At 41.3% G+C, this 20,437-nt stretch overlaps 1 protein-coding gene across 1 annotated transcript in view; it reads left to right on the top strand.

Annotated features, from left to right (window-relative positions):
• The window catches only part of LOC145414545 (uncharacterized), a 266,969-nt gene that overhangs the window by 171,581 nt on the left and 74,951 nt on the right, over positions 1 to 20,437 (top strand). The window contains exons 20-22 of the mRNA XM_080284065.1: positions 4,516 to 4,700; positions 5,153 to 5,327; positions 5,867 to 6,052. Of these exons, the coding sequence (XP_080140191.1) occupies positions 4,516 to 4,700; positions 5,153 to 5,327; positions 5,867 to 6,052 (546 nt within the window). The remainder of the gene's footprint in view (positions 1 to 4,515; positions 4,701 to 5,152; positions 5,328 to 5,866; positions 6,053 to 20,437) is intronic.

Below are 20,437 nucleotides of genomic sequence, written 5' to 3'. Positions count from 1 at the left end.
ATTTTTTGCACAGTCTAATTACAATCCATGCTGCTCTGTCAGATACACTACTGAATTTTATAATGTTGCTCACCATCCACTCACTTGATGTAGTGCTGCTCCCAGGTGTCTGCCCTTTCCTCTCCTCCATCCTTCTTTCTTTCCATCCTATTCTGTCCTTCTTTCCGTCATTCTTTTCTTGTCCTTTTGCCTACAGGTGACTTTCCACTCCCTCAGCTGTCTTTCCTTCATTCTTTCCTCATCCTTCTGCCTACGGGTGACTTTACACTCCCTCTCCTGTCTTTCTTTCCTTCATTCTTTCCTCTTTCTTTCTACCTGTGGGTGACTCTACACTGAGTGAGAAGCCAAATGGTTTCCTGTACACCAGGAAACCATTTACATAAACAAATTTTGGCACCTGGTGGTTTAGTGGGTAATTACAGAGCTCCAGTCGGATTGAGCCGGTGAAGGTTTATATCCAAAGGGTGGTTGGGATTTTTTGCTAACATAATGCCACTCAGGGATGAGTGAGGCTGGTCACTCTCATCTTAAATGTCAGGACCAACTTGCCTAGCCCCGGGCTTCTATGCTCCTCATGGGGCAAAGTAGGATTGGATGATGATGATGATGATGATGTCTGTAAGATGTCCCCATGGTTGTTCGGTATATACATGGATGGGGCGATGAGAGAAGTGAAAACGTGAGTAATGGAGAGATTGATATCGTTGGTAGGGAATGGTGATGGATGGAATATCTCAAATTTGTTTTATGCTGATGGTGCAGTACTACTTGCTAATTCCGAACAAGAACTTGGTAGGCTATTGCACAGTTTTGCTGTTGTCTGTGAGCATCGTACTTTGCAAGTAAATGTAGAAAAGAGTAAAGTCTTGGATACTGGGAGAGGTGACTCCCAGTGTGGTGTTACAGTGAATGGAGAGAGACTGGAATTGGTGAGAGTTCAAATACCTGGACACTGTGATAGAAGAGAGAGGAAAATGTGCAAAAGAAGTGGAAAGTAAAGTGACAAAAGGAAGGAAAGTAGCTGGTGCAATGAAGGCCTTGATAAGAAACAAAGGCTTGAGTGTTGCAGCTGCACAAGGCTTACATGAAGGAGTGTTAGTGCCAACTTTAACATATGGATGTGAGACTATGGTGTAGCATGAAAATGAAAAGTCAGGAGTGAGAGCAGTGGAGATGGGACTGCTGAGGAATGTATGTGGAGTACAGAGAGTGGATAGAATACAAAATAATGTGATTCGTGAAAGATGTGGGGTGAGGAAGTCTGTGGACACGAGAATCAGAGAGAGTATACTGAGATGGTATGGTCATGTGGAGAGAATGGATAACAACAGAATGGTGAGAAAGGTATATCTGAGCGATTCTGAAGGAGGGAGGAGGCGATGTAGGCTAAGGAGAAGGTGGAGAGATATGGTGGATGAGTGTGTGAGGAAGAGCGGTATGGAAGTTGGAGAGTCTAGGGGACTGACAAGAGATCGAGTTGGGTAGATGAATATTGTGAGAAGAAGTGCGTGATCAGGGATTTGGCACCCTTTTTTAATGTGACAGCATCTGGATTGACTATTGGATACGTTTATGTGAAAATACAGGACGTGGTGAATGTTTTTGGCGTATCAGATAGAGTCAGGATTCCGAGGGCTTGAATGGTGAATGAATGGAAGCATGGTCCATTGGATTGGATGGATTTGGGCTGTCTGGATGATGCTACTCCTCACACTGCTCTAGGGTGGGAAAGGAGGTCCAGATGATGATGATGATGTCTGTAAGATTTCTGTTAATTAGAAATCCTACCCCACACACTCTTTCATTTTGCCTTCCATTGTAGTAAAGTAGGTGGTTGGCATCTTCAAGCTGAATTACTCTTTCTTCTTTTCTGCAGACCTCACTCAAACTTACAGTAACCCAACTAATGTTTTCCAATACAGTTTTTGTCATGTGAAAGAGTTTCAAGCACCATGACAAACATTGGAGGGGCAGCTAACTCACCGTAAGCAGTACCCATTGCTTGATTTTTTTCCACTCATATTACTGTGGCCAGATTTCACCCATTTCTTTTCACCAAATTGTATTGAATATTATTAACAATACCATAATTCAGAGATTATTATGTACTTTAGTGTAATGATGGTACATGGTCACACAACTGACATTCACTTCCTCTTGGTGTAACGTGGGTGAAAAACATTATCCAGGGATACTTTGCCTAATTTTCACCACTCATTTTGTTCACATCTTCCTTATTTCAAGTCGCTTGGGCACTCAGAATCTATTGAGTATCACTAACTTCATAATTCACTCATTGTAGCACCAGTAAACTGTGCTTTGTGAGCGTGTGACGAGCAAGCGAGCGTTTGTACAAATGCCTGTCATCATAGTGTCATTTCATATTGTGTATGGTAAATTTTTAATGTTTTTGGTGAGGTAGTTGAACAACAACAGAAGAATAATTGAGCTAGAATACAGTAGTTGTTTGATTTAATGAACACCAATTTAACGGAAGCTATTCTGTACACAATAATGCATTTCTGGGGGTTACTGCGGGTGACACTGCGCTGAGTAACAAGCCAAATGGTTTCCTGTACACCAGGAAACGATATACTGTACTATGCTGGATGGTAACCATATAACCAAATTATGGCACCTGGTGGTTTAGTGGGTAAGTGGGTAATTAGGTTGAGCCTGTGCAGGTTTATATCCAAGGGGTGATTGGGGTTTATTGCTCACGTAATGCCACTCAGGGATGTGTAAGGCTGGTCACTTTTTTCATAAATGCCAGGACCAACTTGCTTAGCCCTTGGCTCCTACACTCCTCATGAGGCAACACAGGATTAGATGATGATGATGATTAATTATGGGTTCAGACTGCTGTGTGTAGCATTGAGCATTAGCATGGTTTGGGTTGCCTTCAAGGATTTAGAAGAAAATACCTTGAAAGTACCAGAAAATTTTCCTTTATATTGAGCCTTGGTTACGGAACTCGATTTAGCAGAAAATTTGAGATAACAGAATGGAGGGTTGGCTGAAGTAGTTCGTTATATTGAGCATCTACTGTATTTACTTTTACGTTTTCAATCAGGATGTCCATGTAGCTAGGTAATTTAAATATTTATCACTTGTGCAATGTTCATTTCTCTGCTCCCGACTTGCTGTGTCAATGAACTGCGTTGGTAAACACTTGGCTATTGACCAGATGATAAAACCTAGAAATTGGGTGATTACCCTTGCTGATTTCGACCCCTAAACGTAGAAAAGAATGTACATGTAAAATTAGTAACATAATATCTGATATTTAATTGTTAGAATTCATGCAAGAAAACATAGTGTTACAACAGGAATCTTTTTTCATTTGGTTTCATAGTGGAACATGTCTGTTGAAGCCCTCAGTATATTCCCTTGGAATATATAGCTAAAAACAAAATTTATTGAATGTATCTACTACCTGCTTAAAGAATCTCTTCACAGTCTCACATAGTGGGAAAGTTATTAATCTCTGAAAACCATTGTGGTCGGGCCACTTATTTCTCAGCCCAACCTAGAGTAAACATCGTTGCACTCGCTTGCTTACAATCGTACAATAGAACACAGTCACATAGCTAATGGTGACAGTGCACCTAACATAAAAAATACATTATCTAGAGATGGTTAGGTAATTTCCCCTCCCTCCATGGTGATTGATATACTAGGACAAGCCGGTTGTATTTCTGGAGAAGGGATGAAAAATTGAATGTCATTGCCCTGGAAAATGGTTATCCAGGTACATTGTATATTAGGTTTTGGTTTTATATAATGTTGGCTGTATCAAATCAAGGAGCTGGTAAACTTCCTGACAAGTCGGTAGAGTGGTAACATCAATGAATCTGGGCTACCACCTGTATAAACCATTGTGATAGAGAGTATGTTGTTGAGTATGACTACTCTGAGGTAATTTTTTTTTGCATTGTGGCTGGACAAATCATGGTGAACATCATGAGCACAAGTAGAAAATGAAATGCTATTGTTTTATCAGTTTCCTCAACTGATTTTGATAACAATATTACAACCATGTTGTCAGTTCTTTAATAATTACAGTGCTGTACTGTATACCATATTTGCAGGTGTGACTGAAAAAATAAATCATCAAGGCTTATCAAAAGAAAATCCTAACCAAACTTCACAGCCTAAAGTTCTTAGCTCTTTGGTGTGGGTCACCTTGCTTGGGGGGGGGGGGGAGCATTTAATACCTTTTTTTTTTTTTTTTTTTTTTTTTTTTTTTTTTTTTTAAATGATGATCATACATACAGTACTCAGCCTTTGCAACAAACACAACTTCTCTATTACATTTGTTTCTTTTTTAACATTAAGAATTATGGTAATTTGTCAAAAAGTTTGCCCAGTTAAATAAAAGAAGGTAATGTGTTTGTGCTGTTTTTCATTTCGTTCTTTGGATTTGGATGATGATGGTGATGATTCCAGTTATGTGTTTTGGTGAAGATGGCAATTAAGATGATGTTGATGGTGATGATCATAAATTGCTAACAGATTAAGCTGTGTCACTTCCGTGCTGCAATGAGGAAAATGGTGGCAGCTGGACAGCGAACAGGTGGGAGTGTAGGACGGCGCCTCAATCCTACCGTCAGACCTCTTCTGCAGCCCACCCTTACCCGTGCACTGCATATTCTGGCTGAGAGTTTCCCACAGGCCTTTATTAGAGCACCAGGCTTCAGGTATTGATGTGATAGACATCATTTTAAGTGATGTACCATTTGCAGACAAATTTCATATATGAATTTTGAATATGTACTGCAGACAAATATTGAATACAGTATATTGGCCATGAACTTCCCTGAGGCCCTTTCTAGTGCACCATGCTACATACTGTTGTTGCTGTGGTGTTCATTCTTACATAGGATACTTTAAACAAGTATTTCTCTGGGCCTTACCTTAGATGGCATAGGAGGCTTCATAGTACCTCCTCCCTTGTGATTGTTTTCCATATTTCTTCTTAATAGTCTTATAAGTTACTGATGCCATCCGCATTTGTATTAGAAAGAACAGTGTACAAGAAGATTTTATGTGCATTATGCAAAATAAATAACTAAGGGACAAGAATATGAAATGTCCTATACTGCCCTGAATACAATACAGCCTTGTATCAAGCATTATGCCATATATACAGGAATCATAGTTCCCACCGACCACGACTGCTGCTTGCCGGCCTCCGCAGCCAGGGCCAGAGTACCCATCTGGCCCCTGCCTTAATCCACAGTTTGGAGCGTCTCCCCACACACACACTCGACCTGGCTGCACTCTATTCCGTCTCAGCACGGGCACCAGAGGAAGCATGTGCTCAGGTAATTTCCCCCTCCCCCTCATACTGTAGGTGTAGCTGAAGAACTTTAGGAAAACAATATTTGTCTATAAACTTTGCTCTTGATTGAAAATTTTTGTGGAGCAAAGTGCTTCAAGTCCTTGTTTTTATCATATGGTATTTAAATGCATGGAAATCCTCTATTTTATTTACTCCCCCCTCCATGTGTGAACAAATGATAGGTTTGAGATGCTTTGCCATACTTCATGTAATAGTTATCACTGCATGATATCATAGTTCTTGCCACACATAATGTTTTTCTTCATAATTACTTATCCATTTACTCAATACCACATATTGTGGTGGCACTGGGAAATTTCCCAAGTTTGGGATTAAGTCACTATCTGTACTGTATTTTGAGTTTTGCCACATAATTGGGAAACTTCCTGTGATCAGATGGTAACCAGAACTGTGGGGGATGAGTGCAATGAAGACATGGAAAGCTGTCTTAGCAGTAGTAACTGACATTATAGGTAGATATCTAATAAATGCTGTATATGCTATATGTATATATTTGTGCAGGTGTTCCATGAGGCCCGCCGCAGACTTCCTAGCATCATCTATATGCCACACATTGAGCAGTGGTGGGGCACAACCTCAGAGACCTTACGTGCTACCTTCACTTCACTGCTGCTTGACATTGATCCATCACTGCCACTCCTCCTCCTTGCAACCTCAGATGTTCCATATGATCAGCTTGATTATGAGGTGAGGCATGCTGATTTGTATCTGTTTTCATTATCATAGCATAGTGTTTCTTTTTTTAACTCAGTTTCTGCCAATTGTATTCATCGCCATTTGTTGCAGGTGTAGTGTAGGTGTGATAGATTATGAAATACAGTACTGTATTGTTTAGTAGAATCAATTTCATCTTACGTTGTTTTGTGAAGCTGTGTGTGTGTGTGTGTGTTTTCTTACCTAATTGTATCTTTACAGGAATAAGTCAAACTCATATTGTCCCATGTATTAAAGCAGTTTTATCATAGGTATCCTTAAATTTATGAATAGTTTTGGCACACACTGTTTCATTCGGTAGTGCATTCCAATGATCAGTTGCCCTATTTGGGGAACTGATTTCCTTTTGTCTTATGAGGGGTAGACCGAGAAAGACATGGGACGAGGTCATTAAGTGTGACCTCAGGGTTAAGGGACTGAACAGGGAGGCTGCAATGGATCGTGCAGCGTGGAGAGCCGCCATTAGGTGACCAAGGCTGACACATGCAAACATGTTGGAGCCTTTAAAAACGAAAACAAAAATGAACCTCTCTTTTTTTATGTAGTTTTTTGCAGCGTCCTCTTTCTGATGCTTCCCCATAGGTTATACTGTATATTCATTTATGTCTTTTCTCTTTCCCTGAGATGCATTTATATACCATAATCATGTCTCCTCTTTTCCTTCTCTCCTGTAGTGTTGATAGATTAAATTTTTCTAGGCTTCCTCATAGCTTAGATCCCTTAAGCTTGGTACCCATCTTGTAGCTGCCTTTTGTACTTTACTTTTTTAATCTTATATGTTTTTTGAGATGAGGATTCCAGACTACTGATGCATACTCCACGGTTGGTCTGATGAATGATGTTATTTTCTTTCTCAGCATGTCTTCATTTATATATGTGAATGCTATTCTCATATTAGCAAGCAGTGTATACATGTTACATGCCTTCTCACTGATTTGATCAGCTGGAGATAGTCTGTTATTGGTAGGCACTCCTAGGTCCTTCTTCCTTTCTGATATGTGTAAGGTTGAACTTCGTAACTTATAATCCCAGTCCGGTCTTTTTCACTTTTACCAAACTTAATTACATGACCCTTGTCCACATTAAATTCCATTTGCCATTTATTGCTTCATTCATGAACTTTAATTCTTGTGTGTGTGTGTGTGTGTGTGTGTGTGTGTGTGTGTGTGTGTGTGTGTGTGTTTGTGTGTGTGTGTGTGTGTATTTACCTGGTATTTACTTAGTTGTGATATACAGGAAATGAGCTATGCTCGTGGGGTTCCATCTCCATTTCTTAATAAGTCAGATTTTGTTTTGAACTTGTTGAAGTTTTTAGACTGGATGATCTCTCTGATTGTCCAGGCTATTCTGCAGGTCTGTGCATCTATATGGCAAACTATATTTCTTGATATCCTTCAAGCAACTTGGCTTTTTGAGTTTCATTTCACGTACTCTTGTTACTCTTCCATCCCGTACAAACAAATCTTCTTTGTCATTTTTTTTCTACTCCCATCATGGCCCTGAACACTGCAGTCATGTGCCCCCCCCCCCCTTCTCTCTCTCTCTCTCTCTCTCCTAAGGTAGGCAAATCTAGCTTTTCCAGCTTTTCCATGTACGACATCTGCCAGGCTAGAGACCTTCTTGGTTGCTGTCCTTTTTATTCTCACGATCTTGTTTATATCTTTCTTTTTATATGGGGACCACACTACTGCTGCATTTTCCACCCTGTGGTGGATCATGGCCACTGTCAATTTTTTCATCATCTCATCCAAGTAATGAAATGCTACTCTTACGTTAGTCAAGAGATTATATGTCTGTCTCGTTAATATGTTTTTTGGGTGACAAATTATCCTGGACCAGTATTCCCAAGACCTTCTCTTCTCTTGCTTTTTGGTTCATTACCCATCAAGTAATTCAGTGATGGTCTCTTGGTACTTTACCCATTTCCAATGCTCTACATTCTTTTATGTTGAAGTTCGTTTCCCACATCCAGCTCCACTCATGAATCCTATCCAGGTCCCCCTGCAGCATTTTACAATCCTCTTCAACTTCTACTTTCCTCAAGATCTTTGCATTATCTGCAGACTTGTATAACTGTCCATTCCATCCACCATATCATTTACGTAAATCAGTAACATTACGGGTGCCAGCACAAAGCCCTGCGGGACTCCACTTGAAAGAATAAAAGTGGAAAAAGCTGAGAAATGAATGAATGGTAGATGAATAACAAAGGGTGTTGGAGAGGTTAGGGTCAATAAATTGGCTGCAGATAGATTTAACAAGTAGGAGGAGTGAAACAGGTGGTGTTTGGTTAGGAATACTGTACTAAAGCTTTGTTTGGCATTTTAAAGGTGTCAGTTGGTAGGAAGTACTAGACAGGTAGATCCACATGTGTATGGATTTTTAGTAATGTCTGTTGAGTTTGGTCATGAAAATTTTTGAAGCCGAAAGTAGAGCTTTGTACTGGTTCTTGGTAGTATGTATCAACGGTACATTCCCTTTGGTATGTGGACTGGTTCTTCTGCTTTGCCCAAACCAGTATAATGTAGTGAATCAGTCTCAAAGCTTTATAAGCACATAATTAATGCACATTTGGAGAAAAATACAGTAAGGTTAATTTGGTAATGTCTTTTGAGTTTGATCATGAAAATTTTTGAACCACAAAGTAGGTGCTTTGTACTGATTCTTGGTAGACTGCATCACCAGTACATTCCCTTTGGTATGTGGACTGGTTCTTCTGCTTTGCCCAAACCACTATAATGTAGTGCAATCAGTCTCAAAGCTTTATGAGCACATAATTAATGCACATTTAGAGAAAAATATAGCAATCCCTCCAAGATCCGACGTAATAGAGCTAAAGGCATGTCCAGGACGTGGGAAAAATGCCCCTGGACAGTTACTTATAGACCCCAACCCAACCTAATGTTGAAAACCACCTGAATAACTCCCTACCGGACATGCACAGCACCAATTTAACCCATACACATACCAATGATGGGCTGGGCCTTCATACGTTTGTCAACCTTTGATGTCAGTATGACGACTTTGCCCGTCATCCAATGTAATCTCTAAAGAAATATTTAGGGAGTCGTCATTTTTGTTGGATGACGGGCAAAAGTGGGCGGAGCTAAGCCTGCCGCAGCTGGTGCGTGCGTGGTCACTTATTTTGCTTGGCTCAGTGTGGTGTGAGGTTCCTCTCAGGTGGGATGTACACCTCTTGACCTCTCACCGAACACTTACGCTTCTTTTTCTTGCGTATATATGCGGTGTTATTATTTAAGAAAATACAACAAATAATGCATTATTGGAAGAGAAACTTATTCTGCTATGTATTGAAGCAAAAATATTACTTCTTGATTTTTTTTTTTTTTTTTTTTTTTTTCCTCCATAAAGGAACGTGTAAAACATGAGCATGTCAGCTAACTTCTACTCACTTTTTTTGCATTTTATTTTGTATATGTTCTCTTTTTGGACAATGTGCGACAGAACAAAACTCTTCATCTTTAAAATAAGACCAAAATGGCTTTTCTATGATGAATAGTAACTTTCCTATGAGCAATAGAAGTAAAATATCTTTACGCGACTTCTGAAAGCTTTCGAGCGAGAGTAACGTGCGCAGCCAGAATTTACGCTCACCCCTTTACGGGATAGGGCTAAGACCCTATTCACACAAATTAGGGACAGAAACCATAAAATAAATGAAAAGGAACCAATGAATGAGAAATTAGAAGTGAGTATGGAAAATATTTAGCAGAGTACAGGGTACTTACGACATGCCCATGACTGTCACGAAGATTAACCTGCGTCCTCTATGGCTCTGACAGTGGTGAAGGTGCACTTGAAGCACGTACATTAATCCAGTGTTGCTCTGCACTTAATCCTTTGCACTGTCAATTATAATTGTTTAACACTGTACATTCTGTTCTTACTTGCTCCATGCCAGTTGCAACATGCCAGCGTTGCACTCTGCACTTAATCCTGTGCACTCTGAATTCTGATTTCTTAACACTGCACAACACTTTAAATTCCCATGTGGTCTAGTGGCGAGGTGTTGCAGTTTAGTCACTGTTTATTCATAAAAACAAGCACGTGGGCAGCCATGGCGACGAGCGTGGAGTCGCGACGTTAGGTAGGCAGGAAGTGGGGAGGATGCAGGGGCGTGCTAGCAGATGACACTGGAACTACAGTATGTGCCAAAACACAGCTGTTCGTCACCGCGTGGCAAAGTTAGATTAGGGATAAAAACATACTGGCTTTTTTTTTTTTTTTTTTTTTTTTTTTTTTTTTTTTTTTTACCCCAAGCCCAAAATGTCCGGGTCTTAATCCTTAGCCACTGGGGGGTTCCCGGCAACTGCACACTCCTCCCTACGGGCGATTTCCGAGATTTTGAAAAAAATTTCTGAAAAACTATAATAGCTAGAGAATTCAGTGAAAGTTCATAAGACTCAATTCTTCCTCTTTCCATGAAGGTATCCCGAGTTCTCTAGGTGGTCCTGTCGATGAGTAAGGATGAGTTGAAGACGAGTGGTTTTTCACCTTTTGGCACGCGGCTTCGAGCATGCGCCATTGGCAATGGCCTTGGCCCGGCCGGCTAGCGTTGGCAGCACTGACTGGAGTGGTGATTGTAACACTGCCCGTGCATCCTTGGAATGCGGAATATTCCACTTGTTTTTTCTACTCCTCCTTACTCACCACCGTGAAAATGAGTCATCACCTGGTTCGTGTGGCTCACCCCAGGATTTACCGCCCACACCACCATGCCACTATGCCTTGTAGGTGTGTGGGAAAGGAAATTCGTATCTCATTTTTCTGTACTCACTTCTTACGTAAATAAACATATTTCTCCTTTACTAAGACACTTAGAACTGCACTTTACATCACGATTACAGGTAATTGCACTTTGACAAGTAAGTGCTGTTGCTCTTTCATGCATGATCGTCAAGTATGAGGTAATTATTTGTACTGTAAATCAGACTGCTTTGTACTAATCAGGGTTATAGTGAAAATCATATAAATGTTTTACACAACTAACATTATTTGTACTTCACATCACAGATACACTGATGCTCATATTTGGCACAATCCCCTTGATTATTGAGTGAAATCATTTAGGTATAGCGAAGCAGGTATTGTTCATTGTGGCCTGCTCACAAGTGGTTTTCTTTCAGGTAACAAACTCAAGGTATATCCAATAATTTTCTAACCAGTATCCAATAAACAGCATCAACTCCTGTATTGCACTTACTATAAATCACGTGTATGCACTTGTAGAACTTATAAAAGACTTATATCTTAGCACTTTCTATAATTCACTTATAATATCACACATTTCACTCAATTATGAAAATACACAAACTTCTGCACTGCTGTACACTATTTACACTTCCCCACACACCTGCTCAGTACACATACGACTCCCGAAGGGCCTGATTGTGGAGATTCTGCCCTTGAAGTGGTAGGCTGAGGTGTGGGAGAGCGCTGGAGGAAGATACGTCGGCAAGCAGGCAGCGAGAGTGTGGGGGAAACGGTTCTGCGGTGTTTTTTTCCGCAGATGACCGCCAGGTCTACGTCACTTTCCTGATGTCCTGGGTCATCTTGCACCTCCTCATCTCCGAAATCATCACTCTCATAGACTGTCCCTTCCTCCTGGAGAAGTCGGTGAGCCCTGTCTGATGTCGGAGGGCAAGTAGGGGTTGGAGGGCGAGAGATCTTGCTCTCCACGTCGTAGATTTTTTTTCTCCTCAGAGGATGTACTCTAGCTGAGTGTACAAGAGGAGACAGTATTGTCAGGGGCACGTCCTATGGCACTATCATTAAGCCCTTTACGTGGCACTAAGGGCTGAATTTTCACGGGGGTTGATGAGGCAATCAGCCCTTCATGCAGTGGGACGGAATCGGATGATGTCATGGAAGATGACATGGTTCCTCTCGCTACCACTGCCGAGCACAAACTGAACCGCACAACTGCGGAGTACCTGGGGGTCCTACCTACCTCGTAGGTATCACAGAAAATGGTCTCGCGCTCAAACAGTGGCAGGAAGGTGAGTGCGGTTTATCAAGTCATCCGGTGGCCCTCCGCGCCCTGAATCCTGTCGTGCATACACGTCAGCCGGCGGATAGGGGTTAAAAGGATTACTGTATAAAAACTCACCATGTTTTCATGCCAGTGAGTTGAACCCTCCCCCCTCCTCCCCCGTTATGCTGATGATGTTCATGGCATTTTTGCATTTTGCACAGATGCATGCAAGCCAGTGATACTGCTTAGAAATTTTCAGTGGATTAGCTAGCATGCTGCTGTAGTGCTGTTCACAACTATAGTATTAATATTAGAAGTGATGGCACTGCAAAAGTTGGATAATGTATTTGTCGTCCAGGACAAATGCTTTTATATTTTACAATACATGTAATCCTTTGATTGATAATTTCTGTTTCCATTTATTCTTTTTGTTGCATGATATGTTATAGGTTAGGTTATTAATAATGTGTAAAGCAGTGGTGCATTGTTTCAGCCTATTGATGATGCATATGGTTTTGGTTCAGTTGATACAGACCTGTACCAGAAAGGTTAATATTTGACTTAGGTGCTGATGCCACTGTTTTTGTTCATGACAGCCATGTTGAATAAACAGCTTCCATCCAAGGTATTATTTAAATTAATTAATTATCCAAGAGAGATATTAAGAAAATTTATATATCTAAAGCAAAATATATTATTACGATGGAATTCCAGTTGTGTATAAAATATGTGAGAAGGGCTTTAAAATACTGTATACCGGTATACAGTATGAAACCAGGAAAAGCTCATGATCTGTTTTAGAGAGGGGGATAATGGAAGGAGCTACGATGCATCAGTATGGTGTACAGCCAACCCCTGCTATTCACGGGTTTGCATATTTGCACAAAATATCTGGGAAATTATTTGAAAAATTCTATCTATCTATTTATATCCCGACGCCCTAATCCCGCAAAGGGTGGCAGCAGACAAAACGCCTCCAAGTCGCTCTGTCACCCACCATTTGACTACCCTCCTCCCAACTCCCCCCCCCCCATCCCTCATATACCTCTCAATTCCATCCCTCCACCTCATCCTTGGTCTACCCCTCTCTGTCCCTCCTTCCACCTCACCTACATACACCCTCTTAGTCAATCTTTCATTCTCCATTCTCTCCACAGGTCCAAACCACCTCAGTGTATTTCTCCTAATCTTCTCAACCACATCCACATCCACCCCACAACATTCCTTCACTTCTTCATCCACAGGAAAATATTTCCTGCTTTTCCCACAGCATCAACTGTTACTAGTGGTTTGCAGGTGTTTTTTTTTTTTTTTGCATGTTTTCCATGAGAAATACAGTCCCGTACAGTTAAACTGTGCAGTTACCCTGTATACAGTAGGTATGTGCTGTTCAGAACAGGGCATTAGCACTCTGGAGCACACGATATTTCATAACTGATGTCCCACTCTTTTCTTGCAATGAGAGCTTGCCTGTGATTGGCTCCTAGATTAGCATCCCCTGTTATCTGCCTATGTGTCTTCTTTTTCCTTATCCTGTTGGCCTTTCAAAGAGGGGACCCAGTTATGTGCCACGGTGCTCTTTCTCTGTCAGTTCATCTCACGGGTTGTATGTCTGCCTGTGTTTTGCATGTTATTATGGCTTTCCTAATCACTTCCATTCATTATCCCTGTGAAAAGTGGGTCCTGAATATGCTGTTCAGGGTGCATCTGCTGCTAGAGAACCTAAGCAGCAGAAGAAAGTGGAAAATAAAGTTAAGTTACTGAACAGGATATGTGAGGGGCAGTTGTTTGTGGCTGTCAGCCGACGTGTGTATTATCCAGTACTGTACTTTTTTTTTTTTTTTTTTTTTTTTTTTAAGGCATTAATGTGTCATAAAATACATTTGCAGGTCTCATAGTGGGTCTGTAGGTAATGGGAATAGTTAAAACTGTGAAACAGACCAGTGCTGTTTGCTGATGGTATGAGTTATTTGCGGATTTCTTCCGTTCACAGGGAGTCCAGTACGCAACCCCCGAGAATAATGAGGGTCAACTGTATGTGTGTAATCCTTGAATATTCAGTCTTTAGGGTGGTAGTGAAATGTTTGAGTGCTTCATTTATCAGTCATTATGTAGGAATAATGCAGGTGAAGATGACATCCCATTCATAAAGTATATGTGCATGTGACGAACACACATATGAAGCACAACTTTAACCCCTAACCTTTGGGTGTCAGTGTAGATCAATGCAAAAGAGATGGCAGTAGGCTGGTGGGTGTCAGCAGTAGCCGAACTTGTTTTCATGGCACAGTTTTGCGGCAGCAGCCACGTGATCTCGTCACCAAAGGTTCGGGAGTGACTCCTCCCACCCGAGGCAAGCATACCTCAGTCGTCTCTGTGAATTTGCCAAGCATAGGACAATTTTTTCTTGAACCTCTTGTCTGATTATCTTCCCATTTCATGTGGACACCTTGCCTCATCCACCCCTGCCAGGCCTTTTTCAAAGGATACTAGGAAAGGACTCGGTGATAGTGCCATAGGGCGTGCCATGGATGCCACTATGTCCAGTTTATCTAATAATGGAGAAGTTGTCATGTTGAGACCAAAACCAATATTGGGGCCGCGTGCAATGCACGAACACATCCGGCTTCGTGAGCCAGAAATTACCCCTCTTCATCACGTCCTTACTCACCAGCGCTATGATCTACAGACAAAGGAGTACAAAGGAAAGTGAACAGCCACAGACCTGATGGTCCTTTTGAGGCTGCTTGTTACAGAGAAAACTATCACTGTGATATCTAATTCTACAAGTTGAAGGTAAGGATAGTAAAGCAAGAAGGCTCTCCCCCACCCACTAAACCCTCCAGTTGAAGCTGGCAGGAACAAAGTGAAAAAGACCACCATGCAGCTTGGAAAAACTAACCTAGAATTTTCATAGGAAAGACTGAAAAGTGGTAAACTATATTCTGTTGTACTATGTCTATACACAACAAGTGTCAATAAGTTACAATTATCATTATGATTGATTACATAGTAAATAGTTTCATCACATTCAGAATTAGAGAAAAACAGCTTATATTATTATTCAGTCATGAAGGCGTTTAGCTGGGGATTTGAAGCGAGATACTTATCTAAGCGGTTTTTGAATGTCACCACTGTACTGCAGTTACTGACATCCCTGGGCAGTTTATTCCAAATGTTAACAACCCTGTTAAAGAAAAAAATGTCTGGCTTCATTAGACTGGAAATGCTTTGCATTAATCTTATTCGCATTACCTCTAGTGTAGTTCGAACGATTAGTTGCAAAGTGCTTGTCAGCATGCATATTATCAGTTCCTTAAATAATCTTGAATAATTGAATCAGATCCCGTTGTAGTATGCACTTTGATAGGTTAAAGACCTGGGGATACATTCTTTTGCAAGAAGAAGAGTTAATGAATAACATGGCCTTTAATTTGTTTCCCTAAGTGCTATGGTTTCCGAGATATTAATGTTTGAAAACAGGCTATTTTCTGAGAATGCCTGCAGTGAAAGAACACCTGTGTTCTAAATAGTCCGGTGTGGAGGGGCTAAGCATATGGAACAAAAGACCTTCGCCATTTAAGTGCAGAGCTGCTTGGGCAACCCCATTAACCGTTGAAGGAGTCTCAATATAGTTCTGCAAAATTGTTGCTTTGGTCTCTCTCTCTCTCTCTCTCTCTCTCTCTCTCACACACACACACACACACACACACACACACACACACACACACACACACACACACACACACACACACACACACACACACACACACACACACACACACACACACACACACACACACACACACACACACACACACACACACACACACGTGTCATAACTCCTGAATGAAAAGGTACATGTGAGCTTGTTACCCACCAAAATGCTTCTTAACAGTTGAGGAAGTTTCCTTTTCATACATAGGGCAGCATTTGAGCTACAGTATGAAAGTTACTGCCTAAAACATTCTCTAGCACCAAGATCTCTTCTGTGAATATGTAAATCTCCACAGATTTGTGTTGCATTTGACATACACTGTATCAGTTATTGTGGTAGCAGTTATCATAAATTTGAAAGTCTTTTCTAGTGTAGCTAATGTGTAGTTGGTGGCTACAGTAACTGCAGAAAGTCTAAGGAATGGGTAATTAAAGCAACAAATACCTTTCAGTTTCTTTAGTACCTTGTCTGGCCACTATATGCCTTCAGATTAATTTGAGTATGTTGTGACATGGAGTCAGCAAGGTTTCTTCAGTAGTTAAGTTGAATTTCATGCACACAGTTGTCTCTGATGGCATCAAGAAGGCAAGGAATTGAAGAGTTGTCTGGAGTTTAAACTTCTTGTGAGACCTCAGCTCCTTGATGGGATTCAGGTCTGGAGAATTCCCAGGCCATTGAAGGATGTTCACTTGTTTTTCTGACAGCCATAGAATGACCTTCTTTGCCTTATGACTATCATGCATGAAGAAGTTGCAGTCATGGATCTTAAAAATTCACAATATGGTCACGAAGACCTTCAGTGTAGCAGTCTCCATTCATTGTTAGTTTCTTGGGAAGCACATAAACTCCCCCTCGACCCAACTCTCCACTGAAGCAACCCCAAATCATGGCTGAATCATGATGCTTGACAGTCATTTGCACATAACAAGGGTCAAGGGGATTTATGTGTGAGGGATGTTTCAGTTTGCCATGCCATAGTGCACCACACTGGAAAGCTGACTCATTACTCCATAAGACCCTTCTCCAGTCCTCAGTGGTGAAATCTTCATATTTTCCTGTGAAACAGAGATGGACAGCATGCATCTTGCGAGTCTGTAGCAGTTTTCTAGTTGAGAGGCGAAGAGGCAGGTTCACACATTTCTGGCAACACTCTTGAATGGTGCAGTCTGCTACACTTCCAAGGAGGGTGGGTTGGCCTGCTTCAGTCATCTTGCAGTGGTTAATAGATTTCATCAATGCCTGCCTCTTGATAAGCTTTTCAGTAGCTGCTGAAGTCTTTCTAGGACACTGTGGCACAGATTTTCAGGATGGAACTTCATCTTGAGGCATATTCATGGCTTTTGCCAGGAGGCAGAATATGGCTGACTTACACTTCCCTGTTTGCCGACAGATCTCCTTCACCAACATTTTTGCTGCCCTCAAGGCAAGACTCCGAGCCTTTTCTTGGTGGGTTAAATTCTTGTACCCCATTCTGAGGTATGGCTGGGTGGCAGTGGGACAAACAGTGAAGGAAGTGAAAAAGAAAGACTCTGGTCACTCCAGCAGTTCGCAACTAGCATGCTTTCTGGAGCTTATCCCACACAGCACTGATGCTGTTCACAACCTTTGGTGGTGGGAGCATCAAGGAGAGTTGCCAAGTACCAAGAATGTGAGATCTGAGCATTCAGTAGGCTGCTTGGTTCGGAAAGTCTGAGCAACCCCCAGCCACTCAATACAAGGTCCCCATAGTCAGCAGACTTTGAGCGGGACCTGTAGCATCCATAAAAAGATTATGAACAAGAAAATAACAATAATTTTATCCTGAAATGATTGTTAAGATGTAGGGGTGAAAAAGAGAAGAAACAAGAGATGGCAACAGCACAGAAATAAGAGACCATTTGGGATTCGAGGATATGCATTATTACATTCCACACTACTTGCAAAATGTTTGTAGCTGGGGGAATGTAGTAATGGGAGTAAAACTCCGAATCTCCTCCAGTTGTTAATGCTTTCGTTTCTCTGCTTATTCATCTCTTGTTTCTGCACTTTTTTTTTCCATGCCTGCATCTTAACAGTTGTTTTAGAATAAACTTCCTGTTCTAGTAGTGTTGGAGATAGAAGTGTGAAGTCTCCATTGTTACCTTCAACAAAGGTAGAGGAGGTTATGTATTCAATCGTTTGTTTACTGCTTGCTTGTTTGTGTGAAAGATACCTCAAAAAGTTAATAAAGGATTTCAATGATTTTTTTTTTTTTTTTTTTTTTTTTTGTGGGTCATGGACCAAGGATGAGTTTGTGTGATTAAATTTGGTTGGTGATCTGTGTTGTCTCATCAAGATGTCAGCGGATCCATGCGCTCTCTGAGTGCACTTGTTGAGTGTAACTGTATATATAGACTGATGTGTAAGAGGTCAAGACAGTAATTAAGGAAAGAGGATTGAGACTGGTTATGAATGTTGATGGATAGAGAGTATTATAAAAAAAAATTTGAGAAAAAAGTTAACAGATGTGCTAGTTAATGGATAGAAACTTGAAATAATACAGTGATAGAAAAAAGAGGCACTGTACATAGTAACTGAATGAACCCCGGTCCATTTGGCTGAGCAGAGCCATCAAGCCAACTGCTTCTGCCAGGCTGTCCCATACAGTGAACTGATGTTCCCATGCAGTTCATAGTGCCTAGTGACAACAAGCTGTGGGGAAAAGTGTGGATGGACATTGCATTTGCATTGCTCCACCCAGTTAGTAGGCACACCGTAGCAGGCTTCACGTCACCCCATTTTCTAGTTGTATGGTTACCACCTAGCGTTAGAAATGGCTTCCAGGGTTACAAGAAACCATTAGACATCTCACTTAGTTTTGAGCTGCCTGAACTGAAAAAAAAAAAAGTAATAAAAACATCAGGAAAGAAAGGGAGAAAGAGGAATAGAGGAGGTCAGCCTCAGAATGGTAAGAGTGAAGGAAGAATAGGCAGCACAGTGTTGAGTGGGTGATGTTCACAACCATCTGTCACCAGGTAAACATGTAAAGGTAATAAAGAGTAGGTTGGCTCAAACAAGACAAGTGACCATTGGTAGGAAGTGCCTTGATATGAACAAAAGATGAAGTACAGAGACAGCAATAGGAGTGCATGGAATATTGTTTAGAACTTCTTGATAATGTTTTCTGTTTTCATCATCATCATCATCACCATCATCTGGACCTTTTTTCCCACCGTAGGGCAGGGTGAGGAGTAGCAGTGTCCAGACAGCCCAAATTTGCCCAGTCCAATGGGCCACGCTTCCATTCGCTCACCATTCAAGCCCCCTGAATCCTGGCTCTATCTGATATGCCAAAAACATTCATCATGTTCTGTAGCTTCTCAGAAACGTATCCAATAGAGTCAGTCCGGACACTTTCACGTTAAAAAGGGGTGCCAAATCACTGATCATGCGCTTCTTCTCACAATATTTATCCAGCCAACTCTCGTCAGTCCCCTAGCCTCACCGACTTCCAAACTTCTCTTCCTCACATACTTATCCACCATATCTTTCCACCTTCTCCTTGGCCTACCTTGCCTCCTCCCTCCTTCAAAATTTGCTCAGATATACCTTTTTCACCACTCTATTGTTATCCATTCTCTCCACATGACCGTCCTATCTCAGTACACTCTTTTTGATTCTGGTGTCCACAGACTTCCTCACTCCACGTCTTTCACAAATCACATTATTTCATATCCTATCCACTCTCTGTACTCCACGTACTTTCCTCAGCAGTTCCATCTCCACTGCTCTCACTTTTGACTTTTCATTTTTATGCCACACCATGGTCTTACATCCATATGTTAACATTGGCACTAACACTCCTTCATGTAAGCCTCATGCAGCTGAAACATACAAGTCGTTGTTTCTTATCAAGGTCATCATTGCACCAGCTACTTTTCTTCCTTGTGTCACTCTACTTTCCACTTCTTTTTGACATTTTTCTCTCTTTTCTGTCACTGTACCCAGGTATTTGAACCAATTCCAGTCTCTCTCCATTCACTGCAACATTGCACCGGAAGTTACCTTCTCTCTCAATAACCATCACTTTGCTCATTTCTGCATTGACTCTCAATTCACAATGCTCACAGACATCGGCAAAACTCTGCACTAGCCTACCATGTTCTTGTCCGGTACTGGCAAGTAGTACTGCATTGTCAGCATGCAACAAATTAGAGTTATCCCATCCATCACCCTTCATTACCAATGCCATCCCTCTTTCCATTATTCATGTTTTTACTTATCTCATCGCCCCATCCATATATGTATAGAACAACCATGGGGACGTCACACAACCTTGTCGCACGCCCACACCAATCGTGAACCATTCACTCAGATGCCCATTTACCCTTACACATGCTTCACTACCATGATAGAAACTCTTGACAGCACTTAGCAGCTTACCATCCACACCGTACGTGCGCAAATCTTTCCACAATCCTTCTCTGTTCACTTTGTTGTATGCTTTTTCAATCCATGAATGCCATAAACACCTTATAGTCCTTCTCACAAGCCTTCTTCACTATCTGTCACACTGCAAATATTTGATCCACACATCCTCTGCCACTCCTAAAGCCACCCTGTTCATCACTCACTAGGACTTATATCTCTCTTACTTTCTCTATAATAATTCTTCTGTATACCCTCC

Source organism: Coenobita brevimanus, chromosome 100 (assembly GCF_032717465.1).
Source record: "Coenobita brevimanus isolate Jiangsu-jjx chromosome 100, ASM3271746v2, whole genome shotgun sequence".
In the NCBI taxonomy this organism is placed as follows: Eukaryota; Metazoa; Arthropoda; class Malacostraca; order Decapoda; family Coenobitidae; genus Coenobita; species Coenobita brevimanus.
Note: the sequence above shows the minus strand (reverse complement) of the source record. Positions and strands in the feature narration are given on the sequence as shown.